The 23,381-nt window shown below is 34.2% G+C and overlaps 1 protein-coding gene and 1 pseudogene across 22 annotated transcripts in view; one reads left to right on the plus strand and one right to left on the minus strand.

Annotated features, from left to right (window-relative positions):
- The window catches only part of RIMS2 (regulating synaptic membrane exocytosis 2), a 591,263-nt gene that overhangs the window by 97,252 nt on the left and 470,630 nt on the right, over window positions 1–23,381 (plus strand). For 6 of the 22 annotated variants that reach the window (XM_065895352.1, XM_065895363.1, XM_065895359.1 and 3 more), the window contains exons 2-3: window positions 12,855–12,887; window positions 13,287–13,373. The exons of the other annotated variants lie outside the window; for them this stretch is intronic. In XM_065895352.1, coding sequence (XP_065751424.1) covers window positions 12,855–12,887; window positions 13,287–13,373 — 120 coding nt within the window. The remainder of the gene's footprint in view (window positions 1–12,854; window positions 12,888–13,286; window positions 13,374–23,381) is intronic. 22 annotated transcript variants of the gene reach the window in all.
- LOC136137310 (actin-related protein 3-like) lies at window positions 1,583–4,384 on the minus strand (annotated as a pseudogene).

The following is a 23,381-nucleotide window of genomic DNA, read 5'->3' on the forward strand; positions in this document are numbered from 1 at the left end:
GTCGTATGATTTTTCTTCTTTAGCCTGTTGATGTGATAGATTACATGAACTGATTTTCGAATATTGAACCAGCGTACCTGGGATAAACCCAGCCTGGTCATGGTATGCAATTGTTTTTATACATTGTTGGATTCAATTTGCTAATATGTTGTTGAATATATTAGCATTTGATCATGAGAGATGTCATAATTTTCACTTATTTTAATGTCTTTGCCTAGTTTTCATATGAAGGTGATGCTGCTCTAAGAATGAGTTTTAAAAGCGTTCCCTTGGCTTCCTTTTCTGGGAAATTGTAGAGGATTGGTATCATTTCCTCTTTAAATGTTTGGTAGAATTCACAGATGGAACTGTCTGGAATCTGGTGATTTCTGCTTTACAAGGTTATTAGCTATCGATTCAATTTCTTTAGTAGATGTAGACCTATTCAGATTATCTGTTTCTCCTTGTGTGAACTTTTGTAGATTGTATCTTCCAAGAAAATGGTCCATTTTGTCAAAGTTATTAAATTTCTGGGTATAGAATTCTTCTTAACATTTTTAAAATCATTTTTAATGTCATGGAATCAGTAGTGATGGACTGTCTTTCATTTCTGTTATTAGTAATTTGTGGCTTCTCTCTTTTACTTGACTAATCTAGATAAGGGTTTATCATTTTATTGGTCTTTACAAAGAGGGAGCTTTTGGTTTTGTTGATTTTTATCTGTTGATTTCATATTTTAAATTTCACTGATGTCTGCTCTAATTTTTTTTTTTGAAGAAAATAGGCTTATTAACTTAAAAGAACTTGAAACAAGTATTCGAAAGAAATTTGTGCCTTTATTAGAATGGTGTTAGGCTTTAAAAATGACCAATTTTGGTAATCAAATGATTCATCTTTTTGAATAAGAAATGACACTAGAACTGCAATACTGGTCCAACAGTCTTATTTTTACTTTTCCTTTAAAGCAAGAAACAGAATGAGAGTTAAACAGAAAGCACTGGCAGGCATCAGTTAATCCAAGATAATAGCTTCTTAGTTCCAAAAGCACTTGCAAAGAAAACCACGGGGGGACACAAGGTATGAAAGCAATTCATAATAACTGGAATCCCTTGAGCATGTGTCTTCGCCAAGTGTCATAGGCTACTTTTTGAATTTGTCCTTTACTTGGTCACTTTTTTTCCTCAAATACTAGTTTGCCTGTGACTTTTCCCTGAAAGTGTAAAAAGTATGAAATACAAACAAGTTCTTGCATTGTACGCTTAGAAGTGTACAATTCAAGCATTACAGAGCTATCTACATACCCTCAAATCTTGGCTAATTCAATAGTATAGAACCTATAAGGGCACAGAAAGAACTAACACCTGCTTCTTTTTGTTACACATGCAATTCAAATATTGAATCTCAAGAAAAACAGTTAATCATTTTGTCTCTCCTCTACATTCCCATGTTGATAAACTTACTAAAATATTCCTGTGTAATTTAGTTTGGTCTTATTATTTCAAGTCAGGGTTAAAACCTCAAAACCAGCCATCCAGACAAAAAAGGCAATCAGAAAGATTATTTCTTCCTCACTTCCCTAACCTCAGTGACTGCGAAGTTAATTTTATGACTTAACTCCAAACACTGGATAGTGATGCCAAATGCTAGGCCCAATTTCTTCATAATCCTTTTTGGCGTGGCATACATGGTAGAATTCAGGCGTAGAAGCCAGCATGGATCCTCCAAACCACATTGCATGTGACTGCATTTTGGGTGTGATGACTTATACATCAATAGGTTTTTGTGTCAGTCTACCACCACTCAGTTCCTCACTTAATTTCAGCCTGGCATCTCCAGTTCTTTTCAAATCTCTTTGCAAGTGATGTCCAAAGTCCCTGATCCAAAGTCCATGTTAGGGAAAAAAGAACATGGTTGAATATCCAGAGAGGACAATATCCTTGTTGAGAGGATCTATGACATCAGTAGGACAATTGTGATTATTTACTTCATCTACAACTTCTGAGATAGGTTGAGTAAAGCCTGGATTAGCAAACTCTAGATGAAAAAAATGTCATGTCCCAAGAATCTCTCAATAACCAACACCAATGGAGAATAATTTCTTTGACATAACATTGATTCCAGTATACTGTTTAATCCACTTTGCTCCATCTGTGTCATACTTGTTAAATTCTTTGACCAAATCTGGGCAGGCATAACTATAGTGCTCCTTTAACGTTCCCAAGGATTTCTCTGATGGATTCTTACTTTTCCATCTCTCAGCAATTGCTGAATAAAATATGTTATATTACATCCTGTGTTATATACACAGCTGTGCTTAATACAGCTGCCAATTACATACCCTTCAGCCACAGGGATGACATGGGTGACACTGTCTCCACTGTCTATTACCGTATTGCTCTAATTTTTATTATTTCTTTTCTTCTGCTTGTTTTAGATTTAATTTACTCTTTTCTCCCCCTAGTTTCCTAAGGTGGAAGTTTATTTTATAGATTTTAAATCTTTCTTTTTTCCCTAACATATGCATCCAATGCTAGAAATTTCCATCTAAGCACATATTTAGCTGCATCTTGCAAATTTTGATACATTTTTATTTTCACTTCAGGTGAAATATATTCATAATATTTCAAATTTCTTTTGAGAATTCTTTGACCCTTGTGTTATTTAGAAATATATTGTTTAATCTCCAGATATTTTTGGATTTCCTACTACTGTTCCGTAATTGATTTCTAGTTTAATTTGACTGTGAACTCAAAGCGTACTTTGTATAATTTGTATTCTTTTAAGTTTGTTGAAGAGTGTATTATGGCTTAGAATGTGGTCTGTCTTGGTGAATATTCCATATGAGTTTGAGAATAATGTGTATTCTGCTATTATTGGATGAAGTACTATAGAATGTCAGATCTGTTTTATTGATGATGCTATTCAGTTCAGCTATATCCTTGCTGATTTTCTGCCTACTGGATTTGTCAGTTACTGATAGAAGTGTGATGTCTTTAACTGTAATAAAGGATTTGTATATTTCTTGTGCCTCTTGTATTTTGACATTTTTTTCCTCTTGTATTTTGATATTCTATTGTTAGGCTCTGAAAATTAAGGATTATTATGTGTTCTTGGGAAACTCACCCCTTTATCATTATGGAGTGCTCCTCTTTATCTTTGATAATTTTCCTTGCTCTGAAGGTCACTGTCTGAAATTAATGTAGATTCTCCAGCTTTCTTTTTATTAGTGTTAGCATGGTATATCTTTCTTCATGACTCTACTGTGTCTTTCTATTTAAAGTGGTTTCTTGTAGAAAACACATTGTTGGTGCTCTCTCTCTCTTTATTGTTTTGTGTACTTTGACAGTTTCTACCTTTTAATTGGTCAATTTAGATCATTCACATTTAAAATGATGATTGATATAATTGGATTAATAGCTATCATATTTGTAACTGTTCCAATCATTGCCTTTGTTCTTTGTTTACTTTAGAGTTCAGCATTTTATATGATTTGATTCCATTTTCTCTCCTCACTTTGCATATGAATTATACTTCCTTTTTTAAAAATAATGTGTTTTAGTGGTTGCTGAAGAGTTTGCAAGTGATTCAATAATTTATAACTAATCCAAGCCTACTTTCAGATAACACTATACCACCTCAGGGGTAGTATAAGTACTTTATAAAAGAGTATTCCTAATTTTCCCCTCTTGTACCTTGAAAGTTGGTATCATTCATTTCACTTATCCCTAAGCTATAATCATCAAATACAATGTTACTACTATTATTTTGAACAAACTTAGATCAATTAAGAATAAGAAAAAGAAAAGATTTTATTTTGCCCTCATTTATTCCTTCACTAATGCTCTTCCTATTTTTTATATAGATGTTTCCAACTTATATCATTTTCTTCTCCCTTTTTTTACACTCTTTGCAAGGCAGGTCTATTGATGACAAATTCCCTCAATTTTTCTTTGTCTGAGTAGGTATATTTCTCCTTCACTTTTGAAGTGAATAATTTCACTGGACACAGAATTCTAGGTTGGTGGGTTTTTTTTCTTTCAACAATTCAGATATTTTATTCCACTTTCTTTTTGCTTGCATGGTTTCTGAAGAGAAGTCCAAAGTAATTCTTATGTTTGTTTCTCTGTAGGTAAGGTGTTTGTCTTCTTTCTGGCTTCTGTCAGAATTTCCTCTTTGTCTTTGGTTTTCTGCAGTTTGAATAGGTGTAAAAGATTTTTTTAATATTAATTCTGCTTGGTGTTCCTCATGCTTCCTAGATCTGTGGCTTGGAGTCTGTCATTAATTTTGGAAAATTCTCAGTCGTTATTACTTCAAGTTTCTTCTGTTCCTTTCTTTCTTCTCCTTCCAGCATTCCCATTGCATGTATATTATACCTTTTTGTAATTTTCCCACAGTTCTTGGTCATTCTGTTCCATCTTTTTCTTTCTTTTCTCTCTGTGCCTTTCAGTTTTAGAAGTTTTTATTGACATATCTTCAAGTTCATTTATTCTTTCTCAGCTGAGTGTAGTCTACTGATGAGTCCATCACAGGCATTCTTCATTTTTGTTACAGTGTTACTTATCTGTAGAGCTTCCTTTTCATTCTTTCTTAAACAATTTATTTCTCTGCTCACAGTACCCATCTGTTCTTGTATGTTGTACACTTTTTCCATTAGCACCTTTAACATATTAACTGTATTTATTTTGCCCAGTTCCAGTTCTCTGCCTTATCTGAGTCTGTTTCTGATATGTGCTTTGTCTCTTCAGACTGTTTTTTCTTGCCTTTAGAATGCCTTGCATTTTTTTGTTGAAAGCTAGACAAGGTTTATTGGGTAAAAGGAATGTAGGTAGATAGCCCAGTAGATAGTCCTTTAGTGTGGCAGATTTTATATTTATCTGGCAGTGTTTAGTACTTGGTGTAGCTGTGGTGTCAGAGGCTAAAAATTTCCTCTATTGTCCTTAAATTTTTTCCAGTTTTTTTTTTGTGGTAAGATATACAAACATAAAATATTCCATCTTAACCACTTTTAAGTGCATAGTTCAGTTTCACTAAATACATTCATAATGTATTTATGCATTAATGCATTACTACCAACCATCTCAAGAATGCTTTCATGTTGTAAATGTGCCATACACCATGACCAAGTGGGAATTATCCCAGTGATACAAGGATAGCTCAATTATCTGTGAATCAGTGTGATCACATAAATCAATGTGATACACCACGTTAACAAATTGAAGAATAAAAATCATATGATAATTTTACTAGATACAGAAAAAGCTTTCAACAAAATTCAACATCCGTTTATGATAAAAACTCTCAACCATGTGGGTATAGAGGGAAGATACTGCAAGATAATAACTGCCGTATATGACAAACCCACAGCTAACACATCATACTCAGTGATGAAAAGTTGAAATCATTTTCCTCTAAGATCAAGAACAAGACAAGAGGGCTTCCCTGGTGGTGCAGTGATTGAGAGTCCACTTGCCGATGCAGGGGACACGGGTTCGTGCCCTGGTCCAGGAAGATCCCACATGCTGCGGAGCGGCTAGGCCTGTGAGCCATGGTCGCTGAGCCTGTGCTCCACCATGGGAGAGGCCACAACAGTGAGAGGCCCGCGTACCGCAAAAAAAAAAAAAAAGAACAAGACAAGGACGTCTACTCTCACTACTTTATTCAACATAGTATTGGAAGTCCTAGCCACCACAATCAGACAAGAAAAAGAAATAAAAGAAAATCCAGATTGGAAAGGAAGAAGTAAAACTATCACTGTTTGCAAATGACATGATACTATATATAGAAAATCCTAAAGATGTCACCAGAAAGCTATTGGAACTCATCATTGAATTCAGTAAAGTTGCAGGATACAAAATTAATATATAGAAATCTGTCACGTTTCTATACACTAACAAAGAACTATCAGAAAGTGAAATTAAGAAAACAATCCCATTTACAATTGTATCAAAATGAATAAAATAACTAGGAATAAGTCTAACCAAGGACATAAAAGACCTGTACTAAGAAAACTATGACATTGATGAAAAAAATTGAAGATGACACAAACAAATGGAAAGACATACTTGCTCATGGATTGGAAGAGTATTGTTAAAATGACCATACTACCCAAGGCAATCTACAGATTCAGTACAGTACTCATCTAAATACCAATGGCATTTTTAACAGAACTAGAACAAATAATTCTAATATGTGTATGGAAACACCAAAAACTCCAAATAGTCAAAACAATGTTGAGAAAGAAGAACAAAGCTGGAGATATCACAGTCCCTGATTTCTTCTAAGAATTTTATAGTTTTAAATTTAGGTCTTTGTTTGATTTTGAGTTAATATTTGCATATGATATTAAGCAAGGATCTAACTTCATTCTTTTTCATGTGGATAACCAAATTTTCCAGCACCATTGTTGAAAAGCCTGTCCTTTCCTCATGGAATGGTCTTGGCACACTTGTCAAAATCCAGTTGACTTTATGTATATATGGCATTTATTTCTGGACTCTCTATTGTATTCCGTTGGTCTGTGTCTGTCTTAATGCCAGTACCACACTGATTACTGTACCTTTGTTGTAAGTTTTGGAATCAGGAAGTGTGATTCCTGTAGCTTTGTTCTTACTTTTCAAGATTATTTTGGCTATTTCGGCTCCCTTGAGATTCCATATGAACTAAGGATGACTTTTTGTATTTTGGCAAAAACATCATTGGGATTTTGATAAGGACTGCATTGAATCTATAGATTGCTTTGCGTAGTATTTAGATATTGATCTGTGGTTTTCTTTTCATGTAGCATCTTTGTGTAGCTTTGGTATTATGGTATTGGTGGTCTCAAACAATGTGTTAGGGAGTGTTCCTTCCTCTTAAATTTTTGGGAAAGTTAGAGAAGGATTGGTATTAGCTCATTTTTGGTATTAGTTCATGTTTGGTAGAATTCACCAATGAAGGCATCAGGTCTAGAGCTTTTCTTTGTTGAGATTTTTGATTAATGATTCAATCTTTTTACTAGTTAGAGGCCTATTCAGATTTTCTATTTCTTTGTGATTTCTTGGTATGTTTTGTGTTTGTAGGAATTTGTTCATTTCATCTAGGCTGTCCAATTTGTTGGCATAAAGTTGTTATAGTACGCTCATATTCCTTTTTATTTCTGTAGAACAGTAGTAGTGTTATCACTTCCATTTATGATTTTAGTAATTTGGTTCTTTTCTCCTTTTTTCTTAGGCCATCTAACAAAATTTTTCGTTTTGTTAATCTTTTCAAAGAACTAACTTTTAGTTTCATTGAGTTTCTCTATTGTATTTTTTTCTATTTCATTTATCTCTGCTGTAATTTTTATTATTTCCTTCCTTCTGGTGGCTTTGGGTTGATTTGTGTTTCTTTTTCTAGTTTCATAAGTGCAAAATTAGGCTTTTGCTTTGAGGTCTTTCTTGTTTTTTAATGTATGGATTGGCCAAAGGGTTTGTTCAGGTTTTTTTTGTATCACCTTACGGAAAACCCCAAATGAACTTTTTGGCCAAGCCAGTAATTGTTTATAGCTATAAATTTCTTGCTTTGCACTGCTTAACCACATCCCATAAATTTTGGTACATTTTTTTGTTTTGTTTTGTTTTCATTTGTCTCTGAGTATTTTCTAATTTCCCTTGTATTTTCTTTTACCCATTGTTTTTAAAGTATATGTTGTTTAATTTATACAAATTTGTGATTTCTCTAGTTTTCCATTTCTCACATTATCCTGTTGTGTTTGAAGAACATATTAGGGTGGCCAAAAATTTCGTTCGGGTTTTTCCATAACATCATATGGAAACACCCGAATGAACCTTTTGGCCACTCCAGTACTTTATGTGATCTCTACATTTTAAAGTCTGCTGAGACTTAATTAGTGGCCTGACATATGGTCTCTCCTGGAAGATGTCCCATTTCCACTTGAGAAGAATGCGTTTCCTGTTCTTGTTGGGTATTGTATTCTATATGTTTGTTTGACTTAGTTGGTTTATTGTGTCTTGGTGTGGGTCTCTTTGATTTCATCTTTTGGGGAATTTGTTCATTGTCTTTAATGTTTATATTAATGTATTTCATCAAATATGAGAAAATTTCAGCCATTATTTCTTCAAATATTCTTTCTCCTCCTCTGGAATTCCCACATCAAACCAATGTCTGCTTAGTGGTGTCCCACAAGTCCCTTAGACTGTCCTTTCTTCAATCTGTTTTCTTTCTGTTCTTCAGATTCAGTACTTTTCATTGTTTCATCTTCAAGTTCACTGATTATTTCTCTTCCCTCCTCAAATCTGCCTCTGCATCCTTCTGGTGAATTTTTCATGTCTGTTTTTGTACTTTTTTGGAAAGGGGGAAATTTGTCTCGTCTAATAATTGACACAAGGCAGATTAACAGAAAAAAAAAATTAATTTGTATGCACAGAGGTCTCATAGAAATGGAACACCTGAAGTGACCAAGGCAGGCTGTTTATTAAAAAAAATTAATTTTAGACAAAGAAACAATCATTTGTGAAGATTTAACAAAGGGGCTTGTACTTGTGGTAACAGACTAATGAAGAAGTCACACAGATTTTTTTATACAGCTTTCTTAGCCTTGAATTTCTTAATTCTGTTGATAAGGATGCTTTCTATACTTTGGGTATGGGGGGATACTTTCACACTGGAGATTTCTTTCTTGCTTTCAGGGGGAAAGAGAAGGATCAGAGTGTTGTTTTCTTTTGAGTATTGTTTTTTTATTTTCTCACCGACTGATCTCAAGTAACTTTAATTCAAAATAATCTATATGCCATTGTGGCATGTCTTGGGGTAGCCTGCTCTCAGTCCCAACAACTTTCAGTCCAGAATCCTTTTTGGGTTCTTTTTAGGTTTTCTCTTTATTGGTATTTCCATTTTGTTCACACATTGTTTTCTTGACTTTCTCTACATTGTCAGTTCTTTGAGCATTTTGAAGATGATAGTTTTATTTTTTATTTTAAATTTTTTAAAATTAATTTTTATTGGAGTATAGTTGCTTTACAATGTTGTGTTAGTTTCCACTGTACAGCAAAATGAATCAGCTATACATATACATATATCTCCTTGTTTTGGGATTTCCTTCCCATTTAGGTCACTATAGTGCATTAAGTAGAGTTCCTTGTGCTATACAGTATGTTCTCATTAATTACCTATTTTATATATGGTATCAATAGTGTATATGTGTCAATTCCAATCTCCCAATTCCTCCCCCCAACCCCACCAATGTTGTTTTAAAGTCTTTGTCTAATAGATATGCCAGGTGTTTTTCAGGGACAGTTTTTGTTGTTCCTTTTTTTCCTTTGAGTGGCCCATACTTTCTGTTTCTCAGTATGTCTTGTGACTTTTTTGTTGGAAACTGGACATTTGAATCTAAATATGTGGTAACTCTGGAGATCAGATTCTCACCTTTCACTAAGTTTTATTATTTTCTGTTATTGTTTTTATTTTATTTTATTCTTTTTTGTTGTAGGCTGTCTCTGTGCTGAGGATCAGGTTGTGTTACAAACTTAAGGTCTTTTCTGAATCTGTTCCTTTCCCTGGGCAACTATGGTGACTTTCTGTTTTCTCTCATATACGCAGTTGCTTTTAAATGTTTCAGTCTTTAACGTCTGGCTTCTAAAAGGAGAAAAATAGAAAAACAAAGGTTGGGGGGGGGAAATGCCCAGGCTCTTTAAAAATATCCTGGAAGTCACCTTAGCCAAAGGGGGAGGGGCTTGCAACAATGGGGGGATTGCAACAACAATGGTCACTTACCTCTTTGTATGGACCTCTGAGATGAGAAGCAGTAATCAGGGATCAGAGCACAAATACGATATTTGGAGGACAGTGTCTTTTTTACCCACTCTTGCTCCTGCAAACTGTGTATAGGTTGCTCCGAGAACAGGTAAACAGCTACCTTCCATGGAGCAGGGTGGTAGGGGATGGGTAGCTGCCACTATGCTAAGAGCTCAAATTGACTGAAATTAACAGCAAGATACAGCCCAAGCCTTCTTCTGAAGTTGAAAGCCTTCAGTAGACTCCAGATTTCCAAATTAGTTATGTCAGACAGATTGTGTAGGTTGGGGGGGCAGATTTCTGTTGCTTTCTACTTTGTCATCTTCCAAAATCCTCTCTTCTATTGTCTTTATTTTTGTCTTCCTTTCTGTTTTGTGTTTGCCTAGAGACTTCTTAATAAATAGTGTTTAAAGCTTGCAGTTGTTATAGTTGTAATCCTGTTATTGTTCAGGAACTCTAATGATTTGGTGGTAAGGTGTTGCTACAGGACAAGCATTCAACAGTCCTATAATTAGGTCTTATTCTTCTAGTGTGCCTGAGTTAGGTATTTGCCTTCCCCCATGTTGAAGGCTGGAGGGAGCTGTAGTTTGGTATTGTCCTTCTCCCACATAAAAGGCTAGAGGGTGATATAATAGGTAATTACCTTCCACAGGCTTGTTTGGGTTTGGTAAAATGCCAGTTGGTTAGGCTCTGGTAAAATATTTTCCCTTGAGTTTAGGATTGTTAAAGAGAGCAGAGGGCTCTGGGAGTATTTCAAAATGGTTTCTTTCCCTTCCTCCTGCTTGATGCAGGAGGAAATTTTTCTCCTATCTTCACAGTGAGCAATTCGTATGGCTTTTGGAGATAAAATTTATGAAAGTGTGGTAGTATGCCCCAAACTGGGACTCCTTGGAATTTTAAACTCTCAATCTAGTCCACAGTGAGTCTCCAGCAATTGGCCAATTATAGCTAAAAGTGTTCCAACAGACAATGGCCCCAGGTGTGGGCTTCTGCTCCTGGGCTTGTACTCTTGGTAAACTGTGATAGTCTGGATCCACTTGTTTGTTTCTCTAGTTTTCATGGCAACAGTTTGCCTGCTCTATGACCTAAATTCTTTGATGACTCTAAGAAGAGCTATTGATTTTCGGTTTGTTCAGCTTTTTTCTTGTAAGGGTGGGAGTGATGATTTCCAAGCATTTTATGTATCTTATTGGAAACTGGAAGCCCCTCATACACTTTCTGGAATGTAGGAATGTAGGAGTTCATTGTCAATAATGTTAATGTATTGTCAAAAATATATATAATTACTTTTTAATATTACCAGTTCTTAAATTATTATCTCAGCATGAATTTTAATTATGGTCTGATACTTTGAGGTTTGATTTTATCTAACATATTGGACAAAAGAAGAAAATTTTTATACTCTTGATTTAAAGACAAGATAAATATTTTTACCACCGTGTTTATGACACATATTTTATTTGGGAAGCTGATATAAATGTTTGTATATTTCACATATAGATATTTTACAAAGCCCAGAAATAATTTCTGAATTGGTAATTTAAATTTTTATGTCTATTAATATTTTCAAGTACAGATTTTGAAATTAGAAACTGATTTATGATTAATATAAATTTGTTTATGGTAAAAACTTTTGTCACTAATTAAGAGCAAATATGATTCCTTGTAGAGAATCACCCAGGAATTCTTTAACAAATATCTTCTCCTCTTTTATGTATTCATTTAAATATTTTTGTTTATCATGCATATTATTTGGTGAAGGATACTCTTGAATTGTTCTCCATTTTGATGAGCTGGTATGGTAATTTTTCTTTGTCATTATCTATATGGGTACTGTTTTGTTCTAAAACGTTAAGAGATTTTTGTATCTTATTCTCAAAGAAATAACATGATAAGTTTTCTAGGTAGAATCCATTGTCACTATAGTTTGCTTGTATTTGTGTGTTTCTATATTTGGTGCTAAATATAATATTTTACTATTAATCCATTATATCTCTATTTAAATACTAAACGATGTGGCTTTAGCTCTAGGTCAAAACTATTGTACTTTTTGAAGTTTATGCAGAGAACATGGGATATTCTTTTTTAGTTAATATAGAGAAATATAAATACCAATTATATTCATTGGGACACAAAAATGTATAAGGGTATACGTTTTCATTTATTGCTTATATCATTTAAAATAAGAACACACTGAAAAAATCAATTTAATCTAAAGAGAATTTAATTTACAATGTTAATATAATTTCCTAATGAAAGTCCTAGATTTTGGTGACTCATTTTAGTTACCAATTCTTAGTCTTTCTTTGGGAAAGTAAAAGCTAATCAACTGATCACTGAGTCATAAGTTTATCTCTCAGGACCAGTCCCAGGCAAAGTGTGGGAAGCCACATTTCAGAGGCATCACTATCCTTGTGTTTTATCTTTCTCCACCTTTTAAATATCCAGTGCTATTTCAGTGAAACACCGACTTGATTATAGGTTAAATGCATTTTTAGTCTGTTATAGTTATATGAATAATTTACTTTAGCTTATGAATATTTTAAATCTAATATACATAATTATTTTAGTAGCTATTTTTAGGTATTAGATGCATAATCCCCCAATTCCTTTATCTGTTCCTTTGTGAAGTAAATGAATCCATTTGTAAGGCTTTTAAAATACATTTATAAAACCCTACACTTTATTTAAAATATTTATGCCTTTACTTCAATTTATATTAAGGAAGAAATTTGAAAAACAAAGAGGAAATCTGTTTATCTTCTGTAGGCCAAATGTAACTGTGTTTAATATAATACTTTAAAATAATTATTTTAAATGCTTCAATATCAATATTAATGCAAATATGCAGAAAACTTGAGGACCAAATCATGGAATCATTAGGACAGGAGTAGAATTTTAATATCAGCCCTCTATTAAGAACAAATAATTCAACTTTTCCTTTTTGTGTCATATTAATTCAAATGTATAATTCCAATTTATAGCAAAACATTAAGCTTTTCTATGTAACAAACCTCCTTTTTCATTTTTATATGACCACAGATCTGTAGATAGAAATTTCTTCCTAGTACAGTGCACTCAGTTGTGCAAACTTATCTTTTTAGGGTCAAAGAAGAGCACAAACCACAACTGACACAGTAAGTAAATGTATTAAGAGTTCAGTAGGCTTGACTTCTGTACCTTTGCCACATTCTGCTTTCTGCACCTTGGATGGTATTAGCTTACACTAATACTGGATAGGCTGCAGCTAGTGTGTCTTCTGCTTTTTGACTCTGGCTTGTAAGAGAGCTGCCTGCAGCTTCTTACTTCATCTACATACTGACTAGATGTAGTTTTTTGCTGCCTGCTTGTGGACTGGTTAAGTATTCAAACTTAATTTCCCTATATTCTGACTGCCTGGATGATAATTGGAGCTCATATTTCTATTGGCTGTAGCTTTTGTGCCTGTGTATTTTTATTAGTATGGATAAGAAAACATTTGACCATTTGTTTTATTCATTTGGTTATTCAGTCACATTATTTGCTTATTTAAACAGGTGGTTTCCCTTTAGTGGGATCACTGAACTGGTAAATAACGTTCTCCAGCCCCAGCAAAAACAACAAAATGAAAAGGAGCCCCAGACGTAAGTAAGCTGATCTGTACAGACTAAATATTATCTCTAATAGCATAACATACTGAAGAGTATGTATTAAAATACTGCCCTTGGAATAACATTCCTCAGAAATGAAAATTGTTAGGTTATGAGTTTGATATTTTCACCTTTGATACTTCATATCCCATGGAAATATTAAAAGAAAACAAGGATAATTCATAGGGTAGTAAGAACGAAGAGGTAATTCTCCCCCCAACTTTAGTATAAATTATATAAACTGTATTTATCCAGTAAAATATCTTTCTCCAATATGCAATATATTCCAAAGTATATTTCTTTCAAAAATAATTCCAGAAGACATTAAGAGGTATTTACCCCCCAATTCAATCTTTGGTCAAGTAGTTTTGGAAGGGTTCTTTTAAAAAAGGTTAAGAAGGTTTCTTTATTGTTATACTTCTGAGTGTCTAAATATGCTCCAAGGTATTAGAACATACAATATTAACTAAATTTATGTGACTATTGAATCCTATTTTCACTGAGTATTTCATTAGGTTATGAAACATAATTTGGGAAATCCAGCAATTTATTATCACATTGGTCTGAAACATTAAAAAATGTCAATTCCATTTATTTCAGTTATTAGTAGATTAAAATACACTCTTTAAGAAGTTGTTCATACTTGTATCTTTTTATCTTTGTGCAAGAAATATTATTTATGTTGTAAAGTGCAAGTTTCTTTGAGAATGTGAGAAAGATTGCATAGATTTAAATTCCACACTCCCCATGATAACTGCTGTCTTACTCAGAAATGCTCTTACCAGTCAGCCTCTGCACTTCATAAAAGTAGGAATTATATCTATGGAGTAGATGGTTTGGTTGTATGAATGGGTAGATTGAAAAGTGACATGAGCTCTAGGAGAGAACAAGAATAACTGCCAGGAGCCTTAAGATGAAACATTCAGGAAAACATTCACATTTTGCCTTTAATGAAAATAGAAGATAATGTCTTTTTGTTTTGTTATTATTGAGGGTAACCCCTCATCCATTTTATGTTACCTTGTATGCATTTTATTTTAAATTTGGTCAGTGTTTCATTTTCAACTGAAGTAAAACTGTATTGTGATATGCTTCTCCTACTAGCTGATAATGTATTTCTACGGTTGGAATTGTTGCTGTATTTAAGCCAGTTGAAGTCAAGACCCGTATTTGTCTTGTCTACATTCTATCCTTGACATGTAGCAGAGTGACTGATCCATGGTAGGAACTCAATAAATGCGTCTTCACAACTGATTTTACATGTTTTACCCTTTTATGATGTAAGAATACTGTGTCCCAAGGAATAGAAATAAATTCAATAATCTTTCTCTAATCAGCAAAAATTGTATTAAAATTACACACAATGTCATTGTTTTGCTGATTTTTCTCTAAGGCACTGAAACATAATAAGGTAGTAAAATCAATAGCAAAATATAATTAGATGCGACTTTGTCTGAATTTTAAATGATGTCAGTTACGTATCTTGTTTGTAGGTTTTAGAAAATAATCAAGATTGTTATGTTATTTAGTAGATTACAGTGGACATTAAATAAAATAGATGTTTTGTTAGTAACTTTAAAAAGTGATCAATATTTATTGAAACAAAATGACATTTGACTGGGATAAACAAAGATCAAGGCAAATTTGAAAAGCAATAGCTTTATTTCAATAATAAATGTAATATATAGTTTGCTTTGATTTTTGGCTAGGAAGATTGTAGGAGAAAAGACTAGTACTTTCTGATATTTTAAAAATTAATTCTAAATTAATAACTATTATTTCCATTAATGTTTCTTGGACAACTAATTCATTCTTCTTGTTCTGTGATTTATACAATTTAAAAAATCAGAACTAATAAGTTCTCTTAATAGCTACTTTCTTTATCTTACAATCTTATTGTGCTGAAGATTTTCTGATATATAATTTTCTAGGAGCTTTCCTTTTATCTTTCTGATCCACAGATCAGGGTACTTCTGAATCTTCTCCTTTAATTCATCTTCTCTTTGATCAGAGTCTAGGACTTCTTATTTCTGAATCACCTCATTTGTTTCTCTCTTTGACTACCATTTGAGAAAGATAACATCCTATCTGCTTACTTTGTATTCACTCACCTATTAAATTATTTTGGAGAGTTGAATTCTAGGTATTCATTTTAATTTATAAATGTTAAAAAGTAGGACTTATGCTTTTCATATTCTGTATGAACGTTTTCACAGTAGAATAACTAAGTAAATATTCTATCAGATAGTATTTAAAAATCTAATATTTCCTGAACAGTAATTTCATTTTAATGAATTTCTATAAATCCCATGTTGTGATTTTCAAAGCTTTAATAATGTAGGTTCTTTGAGGTCTGTATTTTTGGAATTTGTTTATTTCATAGTTTTTTTTTTTTAATGTAACAGGAATGTAATTTTGAACTTTGAATGTAATGTAATTTTGATTTGGGTAATTCATGTGAAAATATAGGTATAAGTAGAACAAAGTATCCCATTTTGACTTTCCATAAGTACTGAGGCATAGAAAATGGATTGAGCCGATTTTCAGTTGTCACTTCATTCATCTTTGCAGAAATTGCTTAATATACAAATTAAATAATTTTAAATTCTTTTCTTTCTTTCACTATTTTTTCACATTAATATTAAAATGAGGGAAAATTGTCTGTAATGATAATATAATATAGGTTATATGTAGGGTGTAAATGAGTCTTTGGATAATTAAAATGGGCATAGTAGGAAAAAATGATAAATGCTATTTAATGCAACTGTTATTTTAACTTGGTGTTGCCAATATGTAGCATAACATCAAAGGTACGTTTTTTAATACAGATTAATTAAACCAATCATTTGGATTAGTTTGATTTTGAATTTTCATGTAATAACAGTTTTATTCATGTTGTGACATGTTAAATAATAAATGTACTTTTGAGGGCTTCCCTGGTGGCGCAGTGGTTGAGAGTCCACCTGCCGATGCAGGGGACATGGGTTCGTGCCCCGGTCCGGGAAGATCCCATATGCCACGGAGCGGCTGGGCCTGTGAGCCATGGCCGCTGAGCCTGCGCATCCGGAGCCTGTGCTCCGCAACGGGAAAGGCCACAACAGTGAGAGGCCCGTGTACCAGCACCCCCCCCAAAAAAATGTACTTTTGAAATATTAGGAAAATCTAAAATTTGAAATATTGGAATGAGATGGCCACTAATATAGTAATCCTCTTTGATAATGAGGTATTTTAATAGGAAAACGATGCTAAGGGGAAGAGTGTTAGCATAGAGAAATCATAGGTGAAAGTTTTTAGGTAGCAAAGGGTTTGAGAGACACAAAGAAGACTAGTGTGGCTGTAATATAGTGGACAAGAGGGAGTGTGACAGGAAGTGAGGTTCTGAAGATAGGACTCAGACAGGGCATTGTTTCTCTAGAGAGTGAGAAGGAGTTTGGATCTGAATGTCAGTATAAAGGGAAGATACTGAAAAGTTTTAAACATGGGAGTCACATAATTTAATTTATGTATAAAAATCTGGCTGTTCTATGAGTAGAGTGAGTGAGGATGGAGGTCGAGAGAGTAATGAGGAGGCTTTTGTGAAGGACTTGGCTAGAGATTATGATGACTTGGACCAGGTTGATGATACTGAAGATGGAGGGAAGTGGATTGGGGATATATTTGGAGGTTGAAATGACATGATTTGTTAGTGGAGTAGATTTAGAAGAAGTTAGTAAGGAAGATGAGAGAACCAAAGAGGACTGCCAGAATTCTGATTGGAAGAATCAGATGGTGGTGATACCATTAACTATGATCAAGAAGGGGAAAGGATGAACAGGTTAGAGGTAGACACTAAAACTGAAGTTTTAAATTTTTAAAGTTTAAGATGCTAATAAGTTAACCAGCTTTGAAGGAGAGATATGGATTAGCTGCAGATATAACTTTCAGAGTTGTCAGTATAATGCATAAAACTAGAAGAGGAGACAAGATGACGTAGAGAGAGAGAGAGTATGTGATGAAGAGCAGATAAGAAGGTCCAAGACTTAACCCTGAAAATTCTCACACTGTGCATGGTACTAGGCATCCAGAGATAAAAGGACTATGGTTCCTGCTCTCAAATATTTCATATTCAAGAGGGAAAACATGCTGGTAAGTAATTAAAAACAATATTGTGGAGACTTCTGGTTTCCTCTTTGACATATAGAGTTTGGAAGCTGTCACTCCCATCCTTACAATGAGAAAAATGCTGAACAAACTGAAAATCAACAACTCTTCTTAGATCCCAGAAAATTGAGGACACAGGACAAATCAATGCCCTGACAACTGAAAGAAGAGGTGAATAAAGAGAATCACAGCTTCCTGGGAGCAGAAACCACTGGAACTAGGAACTGGTAGGAAATTGAGGAAATACTGAAGGCTGAGTGTGGACTAACTTAAGAGTTAAAAATTCTTGGAAATCCACCTTTAGGGGATCCCCCACCCCAGTTTTGTAAGTTTTACCTCCATGAACTCTACCAAGTTCTCAAGGTAAAGATCAGTGAAAAATTCCCTCATACTTTCACCAGGGGGATGGGAAAAGTAACCATTTTGACATACTCCCAGAGATTTTCATTCTCAAAGGAAACTACTTTGCCAGAGCCTAACCAACATGAGAGTAGAGAAATACCCAATTATTGTCCCCCTAACCTTCCTGTCTCTCCAAAACAGGAAAAGAAGCTGAGAAGCACTTGTGACAGTCACAGTCCAGGGGCACTAGCCCATGAAAAGACTAAGACTTATTTATAGGATTATAGAATGCTTCTCTTCCAAGTGTCAGTTTAGGGATCTAGGCTGCTTCCATCTTGTTGGCAAGCCAATTAGAACACATAGCTACCAGGATTGCTGCATCAGAGGAAGAGAGAGAGAATGGAAAACTCACATTTATTCTTTTTTTTTTTTTAAGAAATAGAGACATTTTTAATTATTGTCAGTGATTACAAAATCTATCTCTTAATAATTGATAGAACAAGTAGACATAAAAATCAGTAAGTATACAGAAGACCTGAACAATACTATCAACCAGCTGAATGGAATGAATTTTTTTAGAACATTTCTACTCAACAATAGCAGAATACTCATTCTTTTAAAGTACACACAGAAATTTTACAAAATAGAACATATTCTATGAGCCATAAAATGTCTCAATAAATTTAAAAGAATTCAACCATAAAACTATGTGCTATGACCAAAATTATATTAGTTATTAATAACAGAAAGATATCTTAAAACTCCCCAATTGTTTGGAAACTATTATATAATCCATGGGTCAAAGGAAGAAAAAAAGGAAATTCGTATATATTTTGAACAGAAATAAATGAAAATACAGCATATTAATATTTGGGGGCTGAAGCTGAGGCAATACTTATAGGGAAATTTATATGATGAAAGACTTACACACATTTATTCTTTTTTTTTTTTTTTTTTTTTTTTGCGCTATGCGGGCCTCTCACTGTTGTGGCCTCTCCCGTTACAGAGCACAGGCTCCGATCGCGCAGGCTCAGCGGCCATGGCTCATGGGCCCAGCCGCTCTGCTGCATGTGGGATCTTCCCGGACCGGGGCACGAACCCGTGTCCCCTGCATCGGCAGGCGGACTCTCGACCACTGCACCACCAGGGAAGCCCTCACACATTTATTCTTAATTGTGTAAGACAGGAAGTGACATAGGTCACTTTTACTCATAGCTCATTGCCCAGAACTTGTCACAAGGCTCTTAACTAACTGCAAGGAAGTCCTCATGAAGAGAGGGAACTCTATATAGTGAGCACTAGTAACATCTAGTACAGTTAGTTTACATTTGATTCTTATTTATTGCAATGAGATGGGTATTTCAGGATGCCAAAAGATAAAGACATGCCAAAAGAATGCTGTAGTAGCAAAGGTAACTCCAGTATTAGTCCCCATTCTTGGTACTGTTGGTTCTTCTGAAACTGCTGTAAGTAATGACTTGAGATCAAGATCTAAGTTTTACAATACTGAAGGGTAAGGTTAATAATATGAAGAAAATTCAAATACAGAAGTATCCTCTCAAAGGAAGGAAATTTGCTGTATGTAGTGTTTCAAGGAATACCAATTCAATTTTGTCAGTGGGATTACAGGGAGATTTCTTTGTATTCTCTTAGGTGGCAGTGAAAGGAGATTAAAAATGGGTTAACAGTGAAAATATTATGAAAGCATACTGAGAAACCCTTAGTTGAACATTAGAGATTACAAAGTACAATAATAAATAGGATAAAGAGTAAACAAAATAATTTTTAAAGGGAGGAGCGAGATATCAGAAAATCATTCTTCTGTTCTTGGATGGAAGCTGTCTACTTTGGTTTGTCATCTGTTTGATACAAGAGTCGTTGGTTAGCTCTTTCTCTCCAAAGACCATTTGTTTCTGGGGATTCTTAAGACTCTTTTATTTAAGGTCTCCTGATGGAGCAGATTTCCAACAGTCCATGCAAAATTGTTTGTGTCTTTTTAGTTGTGAAACATAAGTCCAAAGATCAACATTTTGAGGCTTTTGTTGAAGTGCTAATTGTTAACATGACTTATTAACAGTCTTTTCCATCATAACCCTGAGGTAGTTTTTCTGTCCTATCTCTTCCAGAAGACTAAATCTGTAGGTTTCAGGTCATAGAGTGTTCCTTAGAAGGATGTTTTGGAAATCCTGCTTGTACCTGTTGATGTTAAGACTAAGTGTATCACATGATTCATTTGCTGTGCTTAATCATGTTAACTTGCAATAACGCTGACTCTAGGGTCAGAAGTGAAATACTAAATGCCTGGGCAGCCTATTATTAACTTATAAGGGAAAGCTGATAGAGCTCTCCAAAAGTTGATTTTATTGTTTTGAAGGCTAATGACAATGGAAATTGAAGGGTCATTGAGAATATTGTTAATTTTACTTAAAAAATTCCACTTGTTTTTTTTCTACTTTTTCTTAAGCTTGAGGATGATATGGACAACGATGTTTTCTTGTAAGCTACGTACTTCTTATTGGCGCTTGACTGGTCAAAGCAGTTGATATGGACTTGTGAAATAGTGAAGGCAGTTCCTGCACATAAATATGTTTCCAGGTCCAACATAGATAGTCTTCAACCTGAGTGGTCTAAAATTGACTGCACTTGTCATATATCTTAGAACCACCTTAAATTCCGTTTGGCTCAAAAAAGGGATCAATAAATAAAGAAAAATTATGATGATAGATTGCTTGTTCAGAAAATGCATTTAGAAAAATCGATAAAATTACCAAAGTGTTTATTGCCAAGTAAAGTTTTTATTAAAACATAACATATGTAGTGAAAAGTGCACAATTTGAAAATATACAGCTCATTGAATTGTCAGACAGTGAATATATCTGGAAATCATCACTGAAAGCAAGAAGCAGAACATTACCAGCCCTTCAGGATCTCTTCCTTATGCTTCCTTCCAGGGAGGACTGTCTACCACCCCAGGGGGTGGCTTTTATCTTGAATTTTTTCTAGCACCACATATTATTTTTGTCTACTTATATTTAGACTTCATACAAATTATGGTATATTGTGTGTATTATTTTGCTTAACGTGTTTGTGAGATCCATTCATATGATTGCATATAGTTGTATTTCATTCATTCTCATGATTGTATGGTACTCTAGTATCTGAAAATACTACAATTCATTTATGTTTTACTATTTCTGTACATTGCAATTGTTTCCAGTTTTTGGCTATGAATAGTGCTGTGATATACATTCTGATGCCATTATTTTTTCTTATTACTTTGGAAAATTTTGTAGTTATTTGTGAAAGTGAAGTACTTCAGCTATTTAAAAATATTTTCAAACGTTAAATCTAGTTACTATGTCAGGGTGTCTATGTCTCTAGTTTCCCATTTATTTATTTGATAATGCTATAGATACCGTTTCTTGAGCATGCCCTACTGTTTGATGTTTTGGTGCCTCTGCATCTGGCCAAGAAAGGGAGAAAAGGCATTCTAGGGAGAGGAACAGGGTGATATGATCAGATTTGTATTTTAGAAAACCAGTAGAGTTGTAATAGTCACTTAGGCAGCTATTTAGAAGTTCAGAGGAGAGACCTGCTCTGTGACTGGGATGACCATCTATATGACATATGTTTATTCTTTTTTTTTTTTTTGCGGTACACGGGCCTCTCACTGTTGTGGCCTCTCCCATTGCGGAGCACAGGCTCCAGACGCGCAGGCCGAGCGGCCATGGCTCACGGGCCCAGCCGCTCAGCGGCATGTGGGATCTTGCCGGACCAGGGCACGAACCTGTGTCCCCTGCATCAGCAGGTGGACTCTCAACCACTGCACCACCAGGGAAGCCCTATTCTTTTTTTAATAAAAGGACATTAGTCCATTCTGTCAGCGGATTAGTAAAGCAGTGGCTTTTATACTTTTTAAAAAAACTTCCATCCATAAAAAGAAATATATTTTGCACTATAACCCAGTATACACATACCTACATAGAAATATACATATATATGTGTAATAGAAACAAGATTTGTATGAAATCTTACTTGTACTCTTTCCAATGCTATGATCTATTCTATTTCATTAAAAATCATGAGTCTTGGCCTGCTAAATTGATTTTATGTCCTTATATTGGGTTGTACTCTGCAGTTTGAAAAGCACTCTATAATGTGTGTGACTGCATTTAATGATCACATTTTATAGCTGCATGCCATGAACTTGTAGAAAGCACAACTCCAAACTCATCATCTAATGAAAGTCAGTGTTATGGAAATCATGAAAGTACACTTGTAAGATGTATGGGAAAACAACAACAGCAACAAAAAGCTATGTGGCTGGGCATAAAATTACCAGGCACAGCAGGATTACTAGGAGCTAACAGATTGAAAAATTTCTGTTTTCTTAAAGAACTCAGAAGTGAAGAAATTTTACTTTGGAAAACAGTTCAATGAGTTGCTTTGGTGAGGATGGAGAAAATAGACATGAAAAATTTGGATAAAACAGCTTTTGAAATAAAGTGGAAAAAGCAATATTTCTAAATTGATAAATTATTGTATATGTCTTTTAAATATTTATTTGTCATAAAAGTTTTAAATTAAATGTGAGTACATCTTTGACTCTTTTATCTGTATCAGGGATCTGCAAAATATGGCCTGTGGGTCAAATCCTGGCTGCTGCCTGTTTTTGTAAATAAACTTTTGTTGGAACACAGTCAAGCTCATTTATTTGTTTATCTATGGCTACTCTCACATCCCTTTGGCAAAACTGAGTAGCTATGACAGAGACCCTAAGATCCACAAGGCTTATAATATTTACTATCTGGACCTTTGCAGAAAAAGTTTGCTTACCTCTGATTTACATCACTGGAAACTTATGTATTTACCTTTATTTATATTTATAAACTTAAATATATAAGCTTATATATTTAAGATTGTTTAGACCTTTCATTGTATTTGGAGTTTGGTTCTGACAATGTTGTTTTGGAGTGGAGCAAACAAAAAACCCAATGAAATAGAAGGCAGAGTCCATAAATAGACATTTGCACATGTGAGAACTAAGTATATGATAGATTGCTATCACAAATCAGTGGAAGAAAGGATGGTCTTTTTAATGGTGCTGGGAAAATAGAGTATACGCAAAAGATTAAAATTAAGTTCTTGTATCACATCACATATAAAAATACACTTTAGATCGATTAAAAGCCTAAATGTGAGAGGCAAAATTATAAAGCTGTTAGAAGAAACGGTAGAATTTTTTGTGACTGACTCAGGGCTAAGTAAGGATTTTTATTATAGCCAGCCACCAAAACCACGAACCATGCAGGGAGAAACTGATGTATTAGAATGCAACAAAATTAAAGAATTCTGCTGAACAAAGAACAGAATTAGCCATCATTTGTCAGACTAGGACATTTGCTATGCTCAGCTTATAAAGAATTAACATATAGGCTTTACAGGGTTCTTCTGCAAATCAGCAAAAACAAATAAACAACCCCATAAACCCCCCACCCTGCCCCCGCCCCACCAGGAAAA

The sequence above is a fragment of the Phocoena phocoena genome, chromosome 17 (genome assembly GCF_963924675.1).
Source record: "Phocoena phocoena chromosome 17, mPhoPho1.1, whole genome shotgun sequence".
Classification (NCBI taxonomy): domain Eukaryota; kingdom Metazoa; phylum Chordata; class Mammalia; order Artiodactyla; family Phocoenidae; genus Phocoena; species Phocoena phocoena.